At 43.3% G+C, this 20,487-nt stretch overlaps 1 protein-coding gene across 4 annotated transcripts in view; it reads right to left on the bottom strand.

Moving 5' to 3' along the window:
- The window catches only part of LOC148020945 (ABC transporter C family member 4-like), an 80,093-nt gene that overhangs the window by 30,641 nt on the left and 28,965 nt on the right, over nucleotides 1-20,487 (bottom strand). For all 4 annotated transcript variants that reach the window (XM_087698765.1, XM_087698768.1, XM_087698767.1 and 1 more), the window contains 7 exons: nucleotides 3,833-4,153; nucleotides 3,425-3,511; nucleotides 2,560-3,231; nucleotides 2,190-2,354; nucleotides 1,805-2,099; nucleotides 1,210-1,424; nucleotides 811-1,116 (listed from right to left, as the gene is read on the bottom strand). In XM_087698765.1, coding sequence (XP_087554891.1) covers nucleotides 811-1,116; nucleotides 1,210-1,424; nucleotides 1,805-2,099; nucleotides 2,190-2,354; nucleotides 2,560-3,231; nucleotides 3,425-3,511; nucleotides 3,833-4,153 — 2,061 coding nt within the window. The remainder of the gene's footprint in view (nucleotides 1-810; nucleotides 1,117-1,209; nucleotides 1,425-1,804; nucleotides 2,100-2,189; nucleotides 2,355-2,559; nucleotides 3,232-3,424; nucleotides 3,512-3,832; nucleotides 4,154-20,487) is intronic.

Consider the following 20,487-nt stretch of genomic DNA (forward strand, 5'->3'; position numbering starts at 1 on the left):
CTTCACTTATTGTAGAATAAATCCTCAAAATAAAAGAAGGTTGATAATCTAATATGCAACCTCTCCCAGGTTACAATTCCAAAACTGTCCTTATGTATGTCAATGCATACACAAATACATAAATATTACTCTTCACAAAAAGCACTTTTCAGAGTCAATACAAAAACCTTCAACTTAGAAATTTGTAGGGTCTTTATCAAGGCTTTTTGAATGGTGTTTCACAAAAGAATATTAAAATGCCTCGTTACTCCACTCCAAGAGATTAAAGGCTTTTCTCCATCACATATATTCAAGTCTGACCTTGGTTCTCAATACTTGTTGACAAAAGAATGGTTAAAATCCTCATTGTTGTAAATTTTAAGACATGCAGTCCAAGAGATTATGGGCTTTTCTCCAATCTCTGCATATAATTGAGTCTTGTTAATAAACCTTGGTTTTCAATTCTCATTACTAAACCTTGGTTTTTCATGATATTGATCTGTATACATGCATTCTCAGACAATTTTTCTTAATGATACAGAATCCCTAATGAAAGGAAAACTCTCCTAATGCGCACGCACACACACACACACACACACGCGCGCGCGCGCGCGCGCACGCACGCACTAATGTGCAGACAGAATGTAGACCATGCACATTCTCTCTCTCATCGTCAATTTACATGTGCCATATACACAATTTATGCATTAGTTACTTGTAAGAGCAATTCAAGAAATACTGTCCATTTACTAAAACACAGCAGCTTGCAGACTTGGTGTGCCAAAGGATAAGCATGAAGATGAACAAGAATAAAAATATGCTTGGGCATACCCTCCATATTTCTTCATCTGTATAGACTCCAAGAGGATCAAGGTTCATCCTAATGGTTCCTTCAAAAAGAACTGGATCTTGTGGAATAATACCCAATCTTCTTCGAAGGTCATGGAGTCCAATGGAAGTAATATCCACATCATCAATTAAGATTTGGCCACCAGCAGGCTCTACCAGCCTGAATAGAGCTAAAACCAGTGTAGATTTCCCACTTCCAGTCCTTCCAACAACACCAACCTTTTCTCCACCTTGTATGGTAAAGGATACACCTTTTAGTACTAGTGGTGTACTTGGACGGTAACGCAGCTGCAGAAAGAAGCCCTTAGCAGTTGCACAATTAAGCACAACAGCACCATTTGGAAAGCAAACATAAGAAACATGCAGCAGTGCTGCTTATACCTTCAGTCTGGTTGACACGATCTTTCCTATGTCAGGCCACTTTGGGAAAGGTAAACAATTTGGAATACAATATGCAGCTTCACTTGGTATATTCGTGAACTGCCTGATCCGCTCAACTGAAACCATTTTGTTTTCTATTGTACATGTAAGCCAGACTGTCCAGTATAATGAGGCATTGAGTCCAAGGGCATATGATAGTGCAAGTCCTACTGTTTCTGTAATTCATCAAAGAAAGACGGATTACAAGAATGAGTTTACATTTCCAAATTGTCATATAAATAATGATTAGAAGCGGTATATACATCTCAGACAGAGTTTCAAAAAGTTGCTTTTGCAATCTGGAGCATTGAGAATCCACGAACTCTCACACAGGTGCCCATGCACACACGCACACACACACACGCGTGCATGCACATGCACACATTCAGGGACATACACATGACTAGATTCAAAATGAAGTCTCATTTAAGTGCAAGAAATATCAAGCTAATGTGACTTGATATACCACTCCCAAGACATGCCAAAAGAGCATTCATCAGCATTTTCTATCACACAAACTTTCCTGATATCCCAAAAACTTTGAAGTAAGATATACCTGTTTTGATAGAATTCTCAGGGAGAACAACAAAGAGGAAAGCTGTGGTGCACAATATAGCTGTACCAATAGACTCTAATCGAAGACCCAGCCACTCATTTGCTGTGTTATTGTGGAAGTCCATCTTCATGTTCATATTGACACGGTTGACATTTTGCTGAGAGAATTCTTCCTGCTTTCTAAAACAGCGAACGGTCTCAATGCCTGCAACTGTCTCTGAAAAATGGTAAATGAGGGGTGCTTTGGTTATAGCATCAAGTCGTGTAATCTCGCGCGAAGAAGAAATATAAAATCTCTGTGATAAACATCAGATTGGATAATCAGATTACTTCTTTACTTCTCTATACATTGCACAAAGAGTCATAATAATATACAGATTGTTCACCTGATACCATAAGTAGAGCCAAGCAAGAGGCACTACAAGGAATATGATTGGCCAAGTCGAGATTGATATGACAATGATCACACCAAGAGCACTGAAATAGGTGCTGATACAACCACCGCAGAAAAAGTGGAGAGTAAAATCAAGGTTTGTTTGATCTGAGGAAAACTGTGAAGAAAATTCAGCCTGTTAGTTTAAGTGGCATAGAAGAGAGAAAAAATAGGTTTCAACCAGCTGAGTTAAATGTTGAGTTTCTGTTTGGGCTCTTCCCTTCTCCATTAGATCAGATATTTTTTTCACTGTAGTTTAGGAAATTTATTCTATGCAAAACATCTTTAGCTAGAACAATCACTGGGAGACTTATAGCACCTACTCTGCTTAGGATTCTTCCAGATGGAGTGGTGTCAAAAAAGGACATAGGTGCACGGAAAATGCTGCGTAGCATGTCCATAAAAAATACTTGAGCAGTTTTCAGACCAAAAGCAGCCACCACAACAACCCTGATCAGCACTCCAATCCAAGCGGCAACATTTAGGAGCACATAAACAGGAATAAACCTGCTCTTATTAACTGCCTCACTTGAATCTTCAGGTATTTCCTCTGCAAGCCAGTAGTCACTTCCTAGAAGAGATGCTTGCCAGAAGGACTGATTCACTAACAGGATAACTACAGTTATCCAACCAAATGCCTTTGTTAAGTACAGCCAGTATACTGACCAGCTAACACGACCAGTTTCTCTTTGCTCCTCTTCAATAAGTTTTGAAGAGCCCTCTGGCACTCGTGGATCAGCAAATGAATCTGATGTAGGTAGCCTTTCTAGTTGTCCTGAAGAAATAGAGTGTTTTTCTAGCAATTCCAACCTATCAGAGCTTAGCCTCTCTGACAGATCTTTTTCATGGGTTTTCACACCCTGATTTTTCACCTTCTCACTGTCAACCAAATCCATTGCTTGATGGTGTGCAGCAACCAAAGCGGCAAAATCAGTACCCTCATTAAGAATTGTATGGTAGCTTCCGGATTGTATGATGTTCCCATCCTTCATCACCTATGACATGTATTCAGAGTGAAAGCATGAAAACTTATAGCTGGCAAATAGAGCAACAGGAGAGATGAAAAATGAAAGCATGAAAGCAAAGTAAACATTATCTGATTTTTATCGTGCTAACTTAGTACACTAATAGAGAGTGTATCATGGCATGTGTTACAACATCCCAATTTTCACAACTTTAGTTTCTTACCACTACAAGGTCTGCTCCTGATAAAAACTCAACCTGATGAGTCACCAACAAGATAGTCTTTCCCTTGAGGATGCCGCATATGCATTCCTGAAAAGCAACCCATGCCAAACAATGTTGACCCTCATCTTTGGACATTGAAGTGTGAACTTAAGATGATTATCAAATATCTAACAATTGTAGCCTTCAATCTTGCTGTTACAATATATTATATAGAAGAGCTTAGGATTCTGGCATGTATGCTTGTGGTTATTTCAGCATTAGCAAAATTAGCAGCACCAATTTGTTACTCAAACAACTCTTACAGAGAGGTTCTCTGAAGAAAATAGTGCAAGCATGTTACACTTTCCCTCTCAGGTCAAAGTTAATCTGCTCTGGATTTTGTATGTAATTTAAGAGTATGGCTGATACCTTGAATAAATGTGAGCCTGTGTGCGCATCAACAGCACTGAAAACATCATCAAGAAGATAAATGTCACAATCTTGATAAACAGCCCGTGCAAGCTGTATTCGTTGCTTCTGTCCTCCACTTAAATTTATCCCTTTCTCTCCTATCTCTGTCTGATCTCCATAGTCCATAGATGCAAGATCGGGTTCTAAACCACACGCATAGAGCACTTCACGATAACGGAAAGAATCCATGGCTGATCCAAACAATATATTTTCTTCAATGGTCGCATTCTGGATCCACGATGTTTGAGGAACATATGCAACACTCCCAGCAGTTCTTGCCTGTCAAGATCATATCAAGAAGTAAAGCAATAAGCCACTTATCTTTCGGCAGCCGAAAGTGAACAATAATAACTCAACAGCCAGATCAGTTCTCATGTCTGCCCTGCTCCTCCACAAAAATCGCATTTAAGGTTTAACCTCTGATATTTTCTGATATTTAAGCTCATACCTTTCTCTATACAATGATCAAAGAACAACAAAATGTATGTTGCAGAGAGAACAACTGTGAGTTCAAGGTGATTATCAAACAATTTATTGTAGGCATTTGATGGTGCTTTTTTGTTCTTTTCTTTCTTTGAGAGAGAGAGAGAGAGAGAGAGAGAGAGAGAGGCAAATTCTAGTTACCATAATCCTGATCCTTGTGGACAAGAGAACAAAATGCTGCATGGAACCATAGCCCAAGATCATATGACAAGAAGTACTAGGCTTACTGTTATCTTTTAGTTAAAGTTGCTCTGTTTATTTCCTATTTAAATTTTCTTTCAGGAAGGCAATAGTCATGTATATATTTATTTATTTATTTTTATTTTTATTTTTTGTTGCTTGACAGGATTTTCATGGCTGGCCAGAAAGCCTGATGTGAGAATTGTATCCTTTTTTTTGGATGTGGCCTGAATGCTGGATCAAAATATTCCAACATTAATATACATTTATTCACGAAAAAAACAAGAGATGTCTATTGCACAGAGAGAGAGAGAGAGAGAGAACAGTCTGTTATAACATCCATTACGAAAAAAAAAAAAAGAGAACAGTCTGTTGATTATCAAGAAGTAAATGCCTTACAGACTGTACTCCAGGTTCCAAAAAAAACATATATTAGCCCAAGTTGCATCAGACTTTGTGTGCCATGGGAGATGAGTGATCCCATTCTTGATTCCCCTAACTTTGGACTAGAATTTCCATGCCTCTACTGCATATCACTCTTTTTGCATTATTCCCCAATTCATACCACGAATATGGTCACTTCACTTGATGATGCAAAGGCTAATTGCAGGCCAAAAAGAATGCAAGTTTGACGGAGGTGGGGCAGGAGCCACATGTCTCCTGAAGCACCTGCTACAGCAGTGGTCTCTATGAAATTAGCTTACCTCAAAAGGACTCCACCACTACCTTCTCCTCAAGCACCAAAAGGTTTGTAGAAGGGTCTCTGAGGAATTAGTTACATAGCAACATAAGTACGAAGTAGGCAGTGGATGAGCCAATGGTCGTAGTCTTGAATCCTTTGGATGCCTTCACAATACATGATCATCAGCCGCCAATAGGTTTGGAGAACATAATTGCCCAAACCGTTTCGGTCCTGAAACATTTCCTTTCTGAAATGTGTTTCACAACAAGTGTTTCAAGACAATGCAAGTAAAACCCTAGTTTTGTTCCAATTTAGGCATTCCACCCCCCTGCGTGCAGTTTTATCTTGTTTTCCTCTGCTCTCCACCCTATTTTATTGCTGCTCACTCTCCTTAGCTGCTGCCCAATTCCCTGCTTGCAGATCTACTGCTGTCCCCAATCCCTAAACCCTAGACCCCTCACTAATCCTTTTCCTTTCATGTTCACACTATTTGCAGCTGTTTTCCCTCAAATTTGCTGTTTTTTCTTCATTGTTTCCAACAAGCAATGGCTTCATTGAGTACTCTCTTTTTTGAGTATATATGACATAAATGATCATATGAGTCTATGATTGTTCACTGTTGACATCATCATTCATAGCATATTGCAGTCTTATATTCAGTTATGAATCCTAATCTTGAAAGTCTTTGAAACTTATGGATTATGATTTTACTATTGGGAATAAAGGCCTCATGCCTTTAAATGTGCTCGGGTGTGAACACACCCTTAGCACTTGTACTTACACATATATATATCTATCTTAAAAAACCTATACACAATTGTCATTGTACCTACAAACGTGCTCACTCTCGACTCTGCTCTATCTCACTCTCTCTGTCTCTCACTGCGCATAACGACTATATGTATAGATCTCCATGCCTAACTTGTCACTACAAACTGGTATCAGAGCTGCGGTTGAGGCGTTCGTGCCTCTCGGAGTTCGCGCAGGACAGACGAGCAAGCCGTGAGTTGCAAGCATCGTGGGTAGTCGCAAGCGAGCAGGAAGTGTCGCACGCAGGCTTGACAAGAGGAGTTGCAGGAGTTGCGGGAGTTGCAGGTGTCAAAAGGCGTGTGACACGTCAACAGAAAACAGGCAGCAGTTGATGTGGACTAGTGAGAGTGACGGCCACCAGCTGGCGCGCAGCGACTGGACGACTAGGCGACTGGGCGACAAGCGCGAGCAGGCGGGTAGGCGTCATCGCGAGTAGGCGTCTTCAACGTCACGCGACACGACACGGGTACCAGGCGGCGACCTACACAGCGGACTTGTGAACAACTCATTAAGCAAGTTCTTTTTCTTGTACTTGAGCTCTCTCTTCCTCTTGTGCACACTTTCTCTTACTCTCACTCTGATATTCCAACATGGTATCGAAACCATCTCTAATCCAAAAAGCTTCCTTCAACTCCATTTCCCACTAAGTGCACATGAGCATATGTCATCTTCTCACCATATCTATTCACCTCCATAGCTGCCTGCCATACCCACCTCTGTTGGAGGACTTGCGGAGAACAAAAGGGAGCATATTTTGCCTTGCTTTCTTCTTAGAGTTGCTCCCCAACTCAGGGCAATTCAGTATGTCACATAAAACCTCAACATTGGGCCAATGAGGAGCACTCTATTGTGGTTCTTCCCAAAGCAAGCCCAATCTAGGCAATGTGAATTTCAGTGGCCTAGTGCCATCTACAAGTGGTGCAATGCTAGCAACTGTCATGGGGCTTCGATAGATCTCCAAGTGGACCTTCTAACCCTAAAAGGGTTTGGACTAATTCTATCCCTACTGCTCACACAAAGCAAAATCCTAACTGTGTACCCTACTTGCAGTCATAGCCCAAGCTTGAGAGCTTGGTTTTTTGAATTTTTTCACTCATTGAAATCATCAACAATGATTTTAATCACTAATTTAAGTCCTATGAAGTCTGTTGCAGATCTGAAAGCTTCAACTTAAGTCCAAACACACCTTGTGGATATCAGTAAGTTCATAAAAAAGCCGACTTGTGAACATACACTATGAGATGAGTGCTTGTAAGCACTAATGCCACAATTCCTAGTCATGATTTTGGTTCTAATCAATATGTGGAAAATGTTTTACACTAAATCTCAAACTTGAGGAGACTAGTCTCTATCTTAAGCATATGTATTGAATGCTTAACTATCATTGTAAGGCTATGTGTAGGTTATAAACACATAGACCATTGGCCTCATCCCTCATCTCATCTTGTAACATATCACATTTGAGCCTACTACGTATTAATCATCTCTTTTGTTTCTGCACTTATTGGCCATTGTGTAAAAGACTAGACACTACCATTGCCTAAAGCAATCAGTAAGACCTTCCTATCATGGCCATGGCCTATGCCGATGTTACACCTCAAATCCGTAAGTTTGATGAAAAAGACTTTCATCCATGGCAAGTATTAGTGAAGTATAAAATGATGGAACGGGGCTACTGGCCCTTCATCAAAGGGACCAAGGTTATTGATCCATCAAAACCACTTGATGTAGAAGATGATGAAAGAGCCCAAGCCATAATCATGCTTCATCTGGATGAATCCTTGATTCATCACATTGACCAACTCTCCATTGCCAAGGAGAAAAGGATGAGCTTGAAAAGTTTTATGGTGCTAAAGAAAAGAACTCTAAAATTTTCCTTAAGATCGATTTTTTTATCCTGGAGTATAAACAAGAAGAAGACCTAGGTAAGTTCATTTCTCACATAAAGAGGCTCATGGCATAGCCACCCTCAATTCAAGCTCCAATTCATGATGAAGATGCCATTGCAATACTCTTGAAAGCTGTAAATAAGGTATTCTCAACCCTTGTGACTCCTCTTACAAATATACCTAATCCAACCTTGGAAAGCACCATCCAAACTTGTTTAGATAAGGAGAAAAAAAAATTAAAAAGAAGGTAGCACTAGTCAAGCATTCACTTCAACAACCTGTGACTAACTCTTGGTTCATATTGTATCCACTAAATGCTCATTTTGCAACATCTTGCCAACAACTATAGGAAAAAATACCCTAACAAAATGAAGTGCAACAAATGTAAGAAGGCAAGGCATATTACTTGTAAATGTCCTACCATCCCTGAAGTACCAAAAGAATTGGAGGCCAACTTTGTCTCCAAACTATGTGATAATCAACTTTTCTAAATCTATAAATCCTCTACTTATAAGTACTCTTGTCGCCTAATTTATAAAGACGTCCCATTTTGTTTAGGGGGGGCATTAACATGTCTTGTGGTCCAATGCCACTTTGGCATTCAAGGGGGTGTTGATAGGTATAATAGCCCTATGTATGCAAGGGTGGATAAGGATAGCTAGGTCTGAATGAATTGGAGAGAAAGGGAAAACCCTAATCCTAGCCATCCAAAGGCTATTTAATTAGCCTAGATGTCACTCTCAATGTAGAGGAGGGTCTACCAGTTATACTTGTAAAAAACTCATTAACCAAGATCTTCTTCTTGTACTGGAGCTCTCTCTCCCTCTTGTGCACAATTTCTCTTGCTCTCACTCCGATATTCCAACATCCTCCATACCTCTTAGGCTCTTAGACAATCCCATAAGCAATGCCTTTGTATCTCCTCTAGCTTAACACATCTTGCACATGCCACTAACCTGTCTGTCATATCCAAGCTAAGTACTAGCTACTAAAGCCCCTATGAGCTAATAGCCATAGAAAGACGGATATCTTCTAGGCCTAAAGCCATCATCTAGCCTCCTCCAAACATCTTTTGATTTGAAGTCCAAATATAAAAATAAAAACTTACAAAGTCCTACTTATATCAAAGGCCAAGGTTTAAGAGGAGAAAGGAAGATGCAAAATCTACTTCTCTCAAAAGTATACACCACTAAAAGCTTTTGTGTTGAAACTATTATAAGAACTAGAAACCATTTGGTTGTAAGTATCCTTTGCAATGGTAAAACCATTCTAAAAAAGTGTCGAATGTCATCTTTGGGTTCTAATACTCAATGGTCTATGCAAAGGTCTTCTTTTTTTTTAATGTGAAAGATATTTGTGTGTGTTTGTTGTGAAAGATATATGGCTCCATCCGCCATAGCTCTTGCTTGTATAAGCAACAATATAATTTGGATAGATTGAGCAACATTCACATTGGAGTAAAGATTTTTATATCGACTTTGTTTGACTTCAAAAAATATGAAATATGACCAATAGTTTTGAATCTAAACAAGTATAAAACACAATCTTATACAATCAATCCAATAAAATGTTTAAAATATCTCCCAGTAAAATATCAATATTATATTTCCATTAGGTTGTTCACCCCTCTTAGAAAAACTTAAAGCTATCTTAAACCAAATATCAATACTACAAATTGTCTTGCAAAGATCAAATGTCACTACACTTTCTTAGACTTGTTTCAAAACTGACACTTGAATGAGTGTCAAATTTCTTAAATGTATCTTGCATTCAAGGATTATTTACTGCAGATGATACAACCATGTAGGTTGGTCCCCAGCCAAGTCCCAGAAGTTGTGGTTACATGCCTTAATTACTTTAGTGGCTTCCACAGTTACGACCTTGAAGAATCTATTGGGTTTTATACTCCCGTCTTATGTTTCATGTATCATGGATACTCGGATATCATGTACTTGATGTTTTGAGCTTACATCACTCATTTGGCATTTGATTTTGTTCTAGCGGGAGTTACATGCGCTACTTTGGATGTTACATAGAGTTTTGGATTTATGCAGTTCAGCTTGAGCTTACTTTCACTGAGACCATGGAACTCGCACTTCATGTGCATGCTCTCTTGACATCTATTGGATGCAATTACCCGTAACCCTACAGTGGGCTGATTTGATCACTTACTTTGGACCTGGCACTTACATCTATGAGTGTGTTGCTAGTCATATTTATATACTTCTAGGTTATGTAGTGAGCTTTGCTCACTAGGTTACCATTTGGCAGCTCTCCTCTCTTTACCTTGAGATCTCCTATGTGCATAATGTTTATGTCTACCACATGTATGGTTACTGGCACACTGCAGTTGTGACAAACTTTAGTGCCGGTTGTTCCTAGTCTTTCTTTCTTGGTTGCTCACTGTTTACCGTAGCACAGAGGAGCGGGAAAATGGAGCAGAGGAGCGGAAAAATGGAAAAAGGAGATAACCGAAAGGGCACAGGACAAAGGAAGGAAAAGGCGCCCCAGATGGAAATCAGACCCTGAAATTTTTGAATGACGACCTCTCCAAAAGGCCTCAATGTCACCTCGAGAAAAGAAAAGAGTAAAAGCACACCATTAATTGTGAAAGTGCTCCCGAATCCTTGTAAAAGAGTGCCAGGCTCACTCCTATGCAAATTGTATGCACTAGTTGGGAATGGGATAATTTAGAACGGTGGGAAATAGGAAAAGAGAGCCTAGGCTAATGGCCGGCCATGTAAAAAGTGGGAATAACCGCCCAAAAAGTAGAGCATGTATATAAAGTTCAAAAGTAAATGAGAAGATCATTCTTGTATGTGGCCAAAGCTTCTTCTTCTTCTTCTCTTGTTTCTTGCTTTCTTGCTTATGCTTGAGTGAGGGATTGAGGGAGTGTGAGGGAGTGAGGGAGTGAGGGAGTGAGTGTGTGAGAGTGAGGAATCGTGGAGAAGAATCTCCCCATCTTCTCTCTTCATCTTCTCTTCTTCTCTTCTCTTCTCTTTTCTCGCGCGGCTATGGAGGATGGAGCTTGACGGAGAGGACTTGAGGTTACTTGAGCTTGCCGCAAGAATCATGAAGCTACCGGAGTGCAAGAGAGATGAGGAAACTCGATCAAGCATCAAGGTAACCTCACTACACCCGTAAGGTAAGCATTGCGCGTCGGCTATGTGAGAGGTAGCCATGGTCGCGCGGCTTGAAACGCTTGATTAATAAGCGGTCTGTAGGTCTCAGGATAGAGCTCCGTAGCTCCCCTTCATTTTGGTTCCGTTACGGGACCGACGGAATCGAGCCTCGAGCGCCACGCACATCGAATCGAGCATAGCAGTAGGGTTTGTAGCCCGAACCGGTGCTCCAGATAGTTAAGAGATTTAGGAGGTTTTAATCCTTGGAGCAAGTAAGTATTTTGATTTGTTGTTGAATACTAGAGTAGGACCATCCATCTGTTAGCAGAGTATTTGTCAGCTCATGTGTAAGTCTGAGCTTGATCTGGGCTGGGCATTTTTATTAGGTATTTTAGGTATTTTTCTGGTGTGGCATTTTATGCCATTGGGGCATTTTATGCACCAGTCGGCCAGCATTAAATGCTGTTCGACCAGCATTATTTCTCCCCACTTTTTCAGTCTATATATACTCAGTGGCTCCTCCTCAGTCATTATCATCATCTTCACCATCTGCAGACTCTGTGGAGAGAGGAGCCAGTGCCAGTGCCCACGCAGCCAGTGACTCACTGTTGTATGCGACTGTCTCGTGTTCAGATATATGGATTCCATTTCCCGTGCATACATCTGAGTTCTCATCTGTATCGTGTTCTTTCTTTTCTCTTTTTGTCTTGTGTTTCAGCAGTTTATTTCAGCACATGTTTGTGCTTCCACCGCTGCTCCACTTCTGACATGGTATCAGTTTTCAGGATTTGTGTTTCTGCTGTGTTTTCTTGCTGATTTCAGGACTGTTTTGTACCCCCGCTGATCAGGCGACTGCTGTAGCAGCCAGGCGACCTGTTTTGGGGCTGTTTTCAGCCTGCGTTTTTTGCAGTTTTGCCATCGCCTGCTGCCTCCGCACCCTCTGCTGCCTACGCACCCTCTGCTGCCTGCGTTTTTCATCTGCAGCTGCTGGCGACAGTTTTCTACCTGTTTTTCTACAGTTTACAGCCTGCGTTTTGCTGATTCAGCATCTCTCGTGGCTGGGTGACTGTTACTTCAGGCCGTTTTTGCTGTTTTTGGCAGTTTTGGACTGATTTTTTGACTTTCTGCAGCAGATTTTGTTTTCTATTGATCAGATTTTGGGTTCTATTGCATGTGAACTCTCGTTTTCTGTAGTCTGTGCTTGTGTTTTGGCTGTGTTTCCTCTCTAAATTCCATCTCTTCTCTACTTCTCTTCTTATCCTCTCCATATGGCTCCTCTGTGCACTTCCACTGATGATAAGTTACATGGACTTGATTATCTCACATGGAGTGCTATCATGAAAGCTTGGTTTGTGCATCTCGTTGGGACGGTCCTCTACAAGCTCCCCCCGGAGTTTGATGGAGTGGCCAATGCTTTGCAGGCGCAAACATCATTGACTCCTGTCAGTTTTACACATATGACCTCGATGCTTCTTGAGCATGAGGCATCCTTGAGATTACAGGGGCGGCTTCCGGCACATTATGGAGGTGAGGCTTATGTAGCTTCAGAGAGGGGTGACGGGAAGAAGAAGTCGAAGGCCCAGTGTTACCACTGTGGCAAGAAGGGACATTTGCGAAAGGACTGCAAGAAGTTAGCGGCTTCCAGGAAGAAGAAGCAGAAGAAGAAGCGGGATGTTGACTCTACCGATGAGTCCTCTCCTTCATCAGACTCCGACTCCGATCCTCCGACCAAGGTGAAGTCCAAGGCGCGGAAGGGATCCTCTTCTTTGGATCGCGGGAAGGGCTTTTTGGCCCCTTCCTCGGCTGCTTTCTAGTGGTGGTGATGAGGTCATCCCTCACGACTCTCTTGTGCCAGAGAGGGAGTGTGAGCGGGTGTTCAGATGGGGCAGCCGCGTCTCATCTATATTTTTATACAGGTGCACAGGTTCCAGAGAGGGACGTCCCTGACGCATCAACTTCAGTCTAGCGGAATCAAATCCTGGAGCTGGGATTGACATCTAGGTTCATGCTGAGCTGGTTATCTGACAGAGAGCGGGAGGCTTTCGTCTGGAGCTCACATGAGGGAACACTTTGGCGGTCTGGCCAAAGGCGGGGAATCCATAGTCACCTATGTTCAGAGACATTTTTGACAGGATGGTCTTGTATGCTACTGCGAGACATTGGTGATGGACACAGAGACATGCTATGATCTTCTCTATTTTCAGGTGTTTGGTACGATCAACATCGACATCAGGTTCTCTCCGAGGCACCTTGGTGGTGGCTTGATCACCCACTGTTTGGGTATCCATGGTTCTACTTGGTGGTTCTATGTTATCTAGTTTCTGATCCCTTTTCATTGTACTATTGTATTGTATCAGATCACTCATGATCTGAGAGAGGGTGTTAGCAGAGTATTTGTCAGCTCATGTGTGAGTCTGAGCTTGATCTGGGCTGGGCATTTTTATTAGGTATTTTAGGTATTTTTCTGGTGTGGCATTTTATGCCATTGGGGCATTTTATGCACCAGTCGGCCAGCATTAAATGCTGTTCGACCAGCATTATTTCTCCCCACTTTTTCAGTCTATATATACTCAGTGGCTCCTCCTCAGTCATTATCATCATCTTCACCATCTGCAGACTCTGTGGAGAGAGGAGCCAGTGCCAGTGCCCACGCAGCCAGTGACTCACTGTTGTATGCGACTGTCTCGTGTTCAGTTATATGGATTCCATTTCCCGTGCATACATCTGAGTTCTCATCTGTATCGTGTTCTTTCTTTTCTCTTTTTGTCTTGTGTTTCAGCAGTTTATTTCAGCACATGTTTATGCTTCCACCGCTGCTCCACTTCTGACACCATCTCCATCTCTGTTTTTTATTTTTGTTGCATTAGGTTAAGATTAGGATAGGAAAAAGAAGGAAAACAAAAAGGATTCTGATGCTGCTAGAAACAGGGAAATAGGGGCACAAATTCAAATTTCTGGTTGGAAGAGTATGAAGGATTAGCTTCTGAGGTTACAGCAGGCTAGGATGGGGCAAGAGGCCCAAGGAACCAGGAAAGACTACATTTGACATTCTGCTTTGTGAGAGAGAGTGAGCTTGAGACCCAGGGAGAGAGAGAGAGAGAGAACTGCAGGGAGATCCTTGGAGTGCCGTTAGATTCAAGCACCACAATGATTCCAGGTATGTTTGGCATTTCCTTGTAGTGTTTTGCACCTATCTGGAAGGCACTGGATGATTCCATGGAGTAGGCGCTGAGCTTGAGTCATCGTGTGCAACCCGCGGGCTGTCGTCTACGCAATCAGACCAAGTTGTCTGGGTCCAATTCCCAGAATCGGACCACCCGATTTCTGGAGTCGAACCGTCTGACTGCGAGAATCGGACCACTCCCTCCAATCCGATTCCAGCAATTGGACCTAGTGCCAAAATCAGACCACGTGTCCAAGTCTCAAAATCAAGAATCGGACCACTTTTCCTAGTGTGAGAATTGGACCATTGGTCCTAGCACCACAATTGAACCACCCTATCTGAGTCTCAAAATCGGACCAATCCATCCCATTCCTAGAATCGGACCACTTCACCAGAACATAAAATAGAGGGTTTTTGAACCTGCCTGACAGTCCTAGCCACCCTATTCACATCTCTGACCCCCCCCTCCCTGGAAACCCAATTTAGCCCTTAGAAGCCAGAGACCAAACAGGATAACCGAGGATTCACTCCAAACAGCTAGACACTGAGCGGAACGAATTTAGAACTTGACTTGACTTTTGGTAACCAACCAACCAACCCTGAAGCAGAATAGAGAAAGCAGCATGGACTTTCAGTAAGACCTTAGATCAGCCAGAACCTGCACTTAGAGTCATATCAGGCTACGAACGTGAGGGAAAGAGTGGAGTTTGCATTGAGCATTTCCTACATCCGCACCTCACTTTTGATTTTATCACCAAAGGTGCACTACAAGAAAATAAAAAACCTGTTTTCGCACTGAACACTAGAAAGCACGAAGCACAATTGTGAATAAGATTGACAACTGCTTTCAATAACAATAAACTCATCAGGAGATATAATAACATCAAGAAACCCACTATTAGCAGAAGATCCCAAAACATAGTTGGGTACTTGAGAGCCCCATCAATAGGATCTTAAGAGAACACGAAGATCTAGAAGGCGACAACATAGAGGATCGGACGCTACTGGAGCTACTTAAATTGATCGACGACCTTGTGGAGCTGGAAGTGGGAGCAATGTCAAGATCACGAGGCGGACAAGGAGAGGACCGACTAGACTTGGGAGAATTCCCAGTCTTAGTGCAGGAGTTAGTCAATGAGTACGACTTGTTGACTAGGACGGTAGTTCAAGGCAGACCAGTAGAGGAAGTGGTAGCAAGCCTAGAAGAGGAAAGAAAGGCGATTAAAAAGGTACTAGAGGGCATAATTGCCTATAACCACGAGCAGAAGGCTAGGAAAATCCAACAAGATATAGACATGTACGAGGCCCGGCGTGTGCTAGCCTTGACTGGTGCAGCCAAAGCAGGGCCAAATGCAGAGAGAGAACAAGCAGCAGAGGCTAACCTATCATTGAGTGAACTCGTAGCCAAGCGGCTCATGGACAATACGTCCGCTGAGCAGAGCGCAACAGCCTTAGCCACCACATTACTCTCAGGATTAGGGGTCACACAAGGGGCAAAGGGGCAATCTAGAATCCCTATTGTAGCAAAGCAGCTAGACAAGTATGAATCTAGCAATGACCCATATAGCTTTGTGGAGCAATTTGAACAAGTTTACGAAGCAAACGGTCTCACGGACCTTACACAATGCTCTCAATCTTTCGGCCTGTGCTTAGGTGATAAGGGGAGAATTTGGTATACTAGTCTAGATACAGTTGAGCGCACGAACTTTGCCCGTCTTAAGGACCTCTTTATCAAGAGATTCTCTGAGGCAGGGTACTCTGGCAATCTCATCCTCCAGTTGATGAATGTCAGTCAAAGGGAAAATGAAGACGTAAGGGACTATATCACTCATGTGTATAGCCTCTTCAAGAGGATCCCTGCAAATGTGTGACCTAACGAGAAGGCTGTGTCTACCGTATTTATAAATGAAATTCGAGGCGAGGAGCTTTACAAGGCTTTGGCTAGTAACTCCACTCTACACTGAGACGTGTTAGCTAGAGTCTTTAAAGAGGCAATAAGGGTGGACGATCAGCTTAGGCAGTGAAGCATGAGGAACACCAGTCGGGACAGTACAAGTCAAAGAGCTCCAGAGCGGTCAACAGTTTCACGAGAGAGAGAGAACTCTAGCATACAAGATAAGGGAAAGAGTATTGACCAAGGCCAGGAGCTGGCTGAGGTGAGAATGAAGCTTGCACGATTACAAGACCAAATGAGGAAACATGTGCGGTCGCATGTGCAGTGTGTACACTGTGGCGGTAACCACCTCCCAGCCGAGTTCAAGATCCTAGATCTAGGCCGTGCTCGAACTGCGGTAGGTTCGGTCATGACGCATTACATTACAGATTGCCAAGGAGATTCCCATATGCGCAGCAATATAACCCTCCATAATTAGGCAACAGCACACCAAACCTCTTTGGCAGGGGAGCCCAGTTGGCGCTTCCAGTACCAAATGACGCAAGACCGGCCATTCCTAGGCTAGAGATGAACCCAACAGGCATATCCAGACCACCAGGACTCTATGTAACCCATCCACCGAGTGACACTCCTGTTCACTATGTGGAAGAACCTAGTGAAGAGGAGACCTACGTGAACCCATACATATCCTATGATGAGGAAGGCAATCCAGTCCTGATGAACTACCGACCAGTACCGGTAATGGCACTGGGTAGAGAAAGAGGCAGAGGCTTTGGAGGACCAAGCCAAGATCCAATCTCATGTTGGACTTGCGGTCATCTAGGCCATATTTCATCACATTGCCAGAAAAGAGAACAGACAAACAAGGACAAAGCTGACCTTCGATGCTCGGAGTGTGGAATCACACACCTATTTCCTGACTGTCCCAATCTCATGTTGGACTTGCGGTCATCCAGGCCATATTTCATCACACTTCCCGAAAAGAGAACAGACAAACAAGGACAAAGCTGACCTTCGATGCACCGAGTGTGGAATCACACACCTATTTTCTGACTGTCCTAGACGGAAGCCATCAACTAGTTCTGCCAACGTACCCTCAGTACCCTTGGGGTTGTTCGGTGTGAAGACCTTTGACAGTGAGGATACGCCCATCCCACTACATGTCATGACGCGAGCACAGACAAAACAGGCAAGCATCTCATTGCCTGGGCCAAGTAACCTGGATGCAGCCTCGTTGGGAAAGAAAAGCCGGAGGAGAAGGAGAAAGAGAACAGACGCAAAGATTACCCTTAAGACTGAGGAAACTATAACGCTAGTGACAAGAAAGAGGGTCACTGGTGCAGAGGCAAAGACCTCAGCTTCTAAGACAGCAGAACTAGGGAGTGCCAAGGTAGGGGAATACCCCCATCCCAAACAGCAACTCGAGGCTATTGCCAAAGTCAAGGAGTGGGTCAATGACGCCCAGGAACACCTTAAGAACATAAGAGCCTATACTGGAAGACCAAATTGAAGATCTCTCTAGTGTGAGTACACCAGTTTCACCGTCGCGACCTCAATCTCGGGGAACGCATCCACACCACATGAGATGCCACAAAGGCAAGACCAGAAAGAAGCATGTCAGCAAGCTAACCAAGACATATGGCCAAAGAGTGCTGACCAAGGAGGAAGGCAACCACCCAGCAACCTCCTAACCACGACAGTAACCTTGAATCTAGGAGATCTGCTTCGGCAGCACCCTTCCTTATGGCAAGAATTAAAGCACTGGGTGGAGAGAAAAGAGCATACTGCCACTGACTTACAAGAGCAGGACGCAATCACGCAGATTCCAAGCCTAACGCTACACTCAGTTCCAAGGTCACTACAGGTCAATGCTTTCTGAGAAGGCACTGAGATGCATGCAATCTTACCTATCTTAGCCTTAGGGGATGTAACACGAAAAGGAATCGTAAACACAGGCGCCGGTGTCAATGTCTTGAGCCACGCAGTTCTGCAGACCTGGGGAAACCCACCCATGGAAACGGCTAGGTTCAATGTCACATTGGCCAACGGAATGAAGGTCAGACCATTCGGGGTCCTAAAGAACTGGCCAAAGAAGGTCGCAGGGATGCAGTTTTCGATGAACTTCATTGTCATGAAGGGAGTGGACTACGACATGCTGCTAGGCCGACCCTGGATGAGGAACACTCGAGTTATTGAAGATTGGGGTAACAATCTCATCTTCTTGGGAAAAAGAACAGAAGCGGTAAGGGTTGAGATGGATACCCGGAAAACTACCCCAGCCGACCTTAATGCTATCTCAACCATGCTAAAATGTGATGCATATGCAAGCAAACCCTATGGGTCATTGATCAAGTGCATCCCTTGCCCTGAGAATGAGTGGGATTGGATGCACGTCTTGGCAACCATTGACCTACTGTTCTCAGATGAGGAAGAGCTATATAGGCAAGCTGCTAAATCCCCAAGCATGCTAGCAAGGAAGCCCATCGTGCCACTCTGCATGATGGCAGGAAGCTCACGTAACCCAAGGAAACCGGTCTCGTTCCATATCCCCACCAACAAGCTCGAGCTTCAAGAAATCATAGAGTACCTAACTGATAAACTGAAGGGTAGTATGGCTGCCAATCTAAAACCCCTAAGTGATCTTTTGGCTAAACCTGAGTGGAAATGGACCAAAATTCACGATCTGAACCTATTATACAATTCGGCTTTAGTCACTGACGAAAAGGAGATCGGAGAGGAAAGCTTGGGGGATGACGAGCAATTAGAGAGGCAAGACTCTGATGATGAGGAGTACGAGGATTGCCGCTCTATTGGAGACGAGAGTGAAGAAGAGTTAGACATGATAGAATATGACATTGAAGAGAGAACAATCGAACAAATCAAGGCAGACTCTAGGCCTAGAAGGGAAAGGACAGGCTAGAATGAAAGAGAAGTCATGCGGATGGAGTGCGATAGATCTTGGTTGGAGCACATAGAAGCCATGGATTACGAGCAGGCAGGAGTGGCGTAACCATTGGTAGTTCTAGTGTTTAAGACGGATACACCTACTGAATTACAACCCCTTGGCGAAACTCCTTCCTCAAGCAAGGGATGTGAGTTTAACTCGGAGTCAGATGTCAATACGGAGAGTGATCCCGAAATACCCCAACCCTCTAAGGTCAGAGGCACCAAAGGGGACTTGCCAGTCCACCTAAGGCGCAGACGGCTAAAGAAGGAGGCCAGGAAGCGAACTAAGGACTCAAAAGCAGAGAGGAAAAAGAAGCCGCAGGATCTCCCCAAACGCTTGACAAAGTTTAAGAAGGGTGATAGAGTGGTGATTCTGCTAGAAGCAAAGAGACAAGGGCAAACCAGTGAGCCAATTGAGGGACCTGCCAAGGTCAAGGAAGTCAACTTGGCAAGGAAAGGCAAGAAGCCTCGACCTGTGTACATTGCTGACGACTTGACCAAGGATGAGCAGGCTAAACTTGTTGCTCTCCTACGAGAGTATGTCAACGTGTTTGCTTGGTCCTTGGAGGAACTTAAAGGAGTCGATCCTAGGGTTGTGACCCATAATATCCCAATGGTTCTAGATGCGGTACCAACAAAGCAACGACCTTAGTCTATGAATCCCAAACACGCCTATGCAATTAAGGAGAAAATCGATAAGCTCCTGAAGGCGGGATTTACATTGAGATTGAGCATACGGATTGGGTATCACCTATAGTGATCATTATGAAAAAGAATGGTAAAATTCGAGTGTGCGTAAATTACAAGAAAGTTAATGCCGCTACGAAGAGGGGCAACTACCCCTTACCGTATACCGAGCACATGCTGGAGAGGGTAGCAGACAAAGAAGCCTATAGCTTCCTGGATGGCTTCTTTGGCTATAATCAAGTGCAAGTACACCCTGACGACAGGCACAAGATTGCCTTCGCCACGGAGTGGGGAGTATTCGCCTACATCGTTATGCTCTTTGGGCTAATGAATGCACCTGCGACCTTTCAACAATTAATGTGCACTATCTTCAAGGATATGCTTAGACGCGAGCTAGAGGTGTTTGTAGACGACTTATGCGTACACTCTAGTTGGGCCGAACACTTAGAAAAGTTGAGAGCTATCTTTGAACGGTATCAGTTATACAACCTCTCGTTGAACCCCTTAAAGTGCCAGTTCTGGGTGAAGCACGGATGTATTCTAGGGCACGTAGTGTCAAGGAACGGCATGGCCACTGACTTCTCAAAAGTCAGGGTCATTATCGACCTACCACCACCCATTAACTACAAGGGTGCTCAGTGTTTCATAGGCCATACGGGATACTATCGACGCTTTGTACTGAATTACGCACTGATTACGAGACCATTGTACAAGCTGCTGATCGTATTCGAGTGGACTGAGAAATGCCAACATACAC

The sequence above is a fragment of the Lygodium microphyllum genome, chromosome 18, assembly GCF_053477565.2.
Source record: "Lygodium microphyllum isolate KBCC chromosome 18, Lygodium_microphyllum_v1.1.10, whole genome shotgun sequence".
NCBI lineage: Eukaryota > Viridiplantae > Streptophyta > Polypodiopsida > Schizaeales > Lygodiaceae > Lygodium > Lygodium microphyllum.